Raw genomic sequence first — 2,835 nt, forward strand, 5'->3', positions numbered from 1 at the left:
CCCAATTTAACAATCACAAAGTGGTTAGCAGTCTTGTGATTTTTTTTTTTTTTTTGGTATCCACCTGTTGCCACCTCTGAAAGGACGCTTGGTGGCATGACTAATAATCAGCTGACCTAAAAAGGCACCCACCTCAGAAACCTCCTTACCCGCATTTGACTAGGCCACACTTAAGAGGCATTGCCGCTCTAGGGGAATCAAGCACGAGTGGGGGGGTGAGGGTGGGGGTTCCCATCCGTACTTGTCGACCAACCAAGCTAAACAATTGTGGGTGATTTTTATTTTTCATTTTGATAATTTGTACATAATCTAGTTTGATTCTCAAATTTCATATGAAATCATTTGGCTAATTTCTAATTGTCTTAATTAGTTCACTTTTTATAATTTATTTTATATAAATATACATATAAGATTTAAATTCGTGGTCTTAATAATTTAATTTTTCTTTTAAATTGCTGTGATACAAATCCTTCAGAATTTTTTTATTAGAAAACTTCTCTTTTAACCAAAAATTCTATTCTGACAATTATATGAAAAGTAGTAGAGATGAAATAATCTTTTGAAGTTCTGTCTCTCCAATGTCTGCTTTTTGGTCACCACACTTTCTGACATAACAATAATAAAATCTCATAGATGCAAAGAAAGTTTGATGAATTCTTATTATATGCAGAGAGAGCAGCAAGACTGGGTTTTTGTGGTATCTGACAACCTAGAAAAGGCAAAAGAAATTCCTCTTTTTTTATTAATTATTTTGTGCAGATGTAGAATATCGTCCGGTGATCATCACAATATGCCACGTTACCTCTTGCTTGGTACCACTGCTCGATACTACTGAGGTGATGCATTATGATTAATCTCCAGACGACGTTCTACATCCGATCTCCGCATAAAATAATCTCTCTTTCTGATCTTTACACACTGTCTCAATAAAATTTTGCAGGAAAAATGCTCTTTACTCTCTCTCTCTCTCTACTGGTGCATTGAATATCATTAAAACATGGTCTTTGTTAGATGAATGTCATGGGAATTTGCAGAGCACTGAATGTAGAATGAAGATAAAGAATTGGAAGGTCTCTCAGTCCTTGAGTGAAATATTTATTATATTGCTTAGGAAAGTGCCATGTGGTAAGCTTATAAGCCCGCACATGGCTTCCTCATTATCAAAGCAATATTGGGAGTTCAAACCATTTACAGTATGTTGTTTCTTCCCAGTGAATCAGAACCAGAGAAAAAATCACCTACAACAGTTAACCTTAATGGTAAAACATAAACAAAAATGAAAGGCTATTGCGTATTTTAAGGGGGCAATGGGAAGTGTGTGTATAGAAAGGAAGAACTTTTAAAGTTCATTAGAAAATTTATTTCGATATCCTTTAGTGTTTTTCTTTTTTTCATTTTAAATTTTGTCTGTTAAGGTTCAGATTATTTTAGCTTCTTAGGAACTTTTCTACTTAAATAAAACAACCTCTTAGATATAGCAAGCTTCCTCCTTTCCTTTGTGGATTGCAGGTAGAGATGAGGGAAAGAGAACAAGAAGAAGAAGAAGCAGTTTAGATTCTTATACTTCTTCCTTCCATTTAGCTTTTCTGCATGTTTCAGTCAATAAAGTAACCATCTTTCTTCACTACTTATTGCTTAATGGACTCCAATTCATTTCATTTCTTCAAACATCCATCAATGGTTGCTTCAATTTCTCTTCTCCTCCTGATTATTATTCTGCTAACCACTTGCAGTTGGTGCTTCTTCTCTTCAACACCCCACACTTTGTTATATTTACTTCTTTCCAGTTCTTTCCCCTTCATCTTTTCAAAACTCAAACAGAAAGTGAAGCCAAGCCAAGAATCTCCACAACAAGAGAAGAAGAGAACTGACATAAAGGTTGCAGCTTTTGAAGAAGTTGTATCAGATGAACTGATTGACAGTGATCAAAAGCTTATGCTGGGCTCAGATTGTTCAGTCTTCGAAGATTCGAACTTGTTCGGATCATCACAAAGTTCTGAAAATTCAATCTCAGACGATGAGAGTCTCATTGAGATTGCTCTACCAGATGGCCGCTACATTGATTTTGGAAAGATTAGTTCAGAGCCTGAACATGAACTCCTCCTTGACTACTTGCCCAAGTCATTGTTTCTGCAACATGGATTGATGGAACTCCTTTTAGAGATCAATGAGGAAGACAATATGATCGAAATTGACATCGCTATGGGCTCCATCAAATGCCCAAGGTTTCAGATCAAGGATTGAGCTTGCTGTGACGAGTTCTTTTGTACTTTTTAAGCAGTAAAGGTCAGTTCTTTGATTGCAAGCTTCTTTCTTCTAAGGATTTTTTAGCTCAAAATTGCTTTTTTGTGTGTGTGAATGCCATGGTTGGTTTGTAACTTTGTATCCTGACATTGCCTTCTTTGAAGAGATATGTTCATAAATCAATAAGAGTGATGCATTAGAGCTTCAAATCCTTATAATCTTTACGCTCTGGTGATAAACTGTAGAAGGTATAAGAAATCTGGGCCAGCATGATTTTGTACTCACCAGATTTATTGTGTAATGTAAATTTATCTGATCAATCATATATTATATTATTTTTTAAATAAATAAAATAATTATAAATTTATTTTGAATAAATTTAAGTGAGGATATATATCTTTATCCAATATTTCTAAGAGGAAATAAGTATGCAGAGACTAATTCTTTCTATTGTAGACCTGCTTCAGTTACTTTTCTCTCTCTTGGTAACCCATCATTTCTTTTTTTTTTTTGGAATATTATGGTCTTAGCCCTTTTCATTAATATAAGCTTGTTAAATTTAATGAATAAGAAAAAAAAAACAACAACATG

General features: G+C 34.4%; 1 protein-coding gene across 1 annotated transcript; it reads left to right on the top strand.

Annotated features, from left to right (window-relative positions):
* Positions 1-1,677: 1,677 nt before the first annotated feature.
* Positions 1,678-2,280, top strand: LOC110114977. The gene has a single exon (XM_028692999.1). The coding sequence runs from the start codon at positions 1,678-1,680 to the stop codon at positions 2,242-2,244; it is 567 nt and encodes a 188-aa protein (XP_028548832.1). The 3' UTR covers positions 2,245-2,280.
* The last annotated feature ends 555 nt before the right edge of the window (positions 2,281-2,835 follow it).

The sequence above is a fragment of the Dendrobium catenatum genome, unplaced genomic scaffold (assembly GCF_001605985.2).
Source record: "Dendrobium catenatum unplaced genomic scaffold, ASM160598v2 fragScaff_scaffold_211, whole genome shotgun sequence".
NCBI lineage: Eukaryota > Viridiplantae > Streptophyta > Magnoliopsida > Asparagales > Orchidaceae > Dendrobium > Dendrobium catenatum.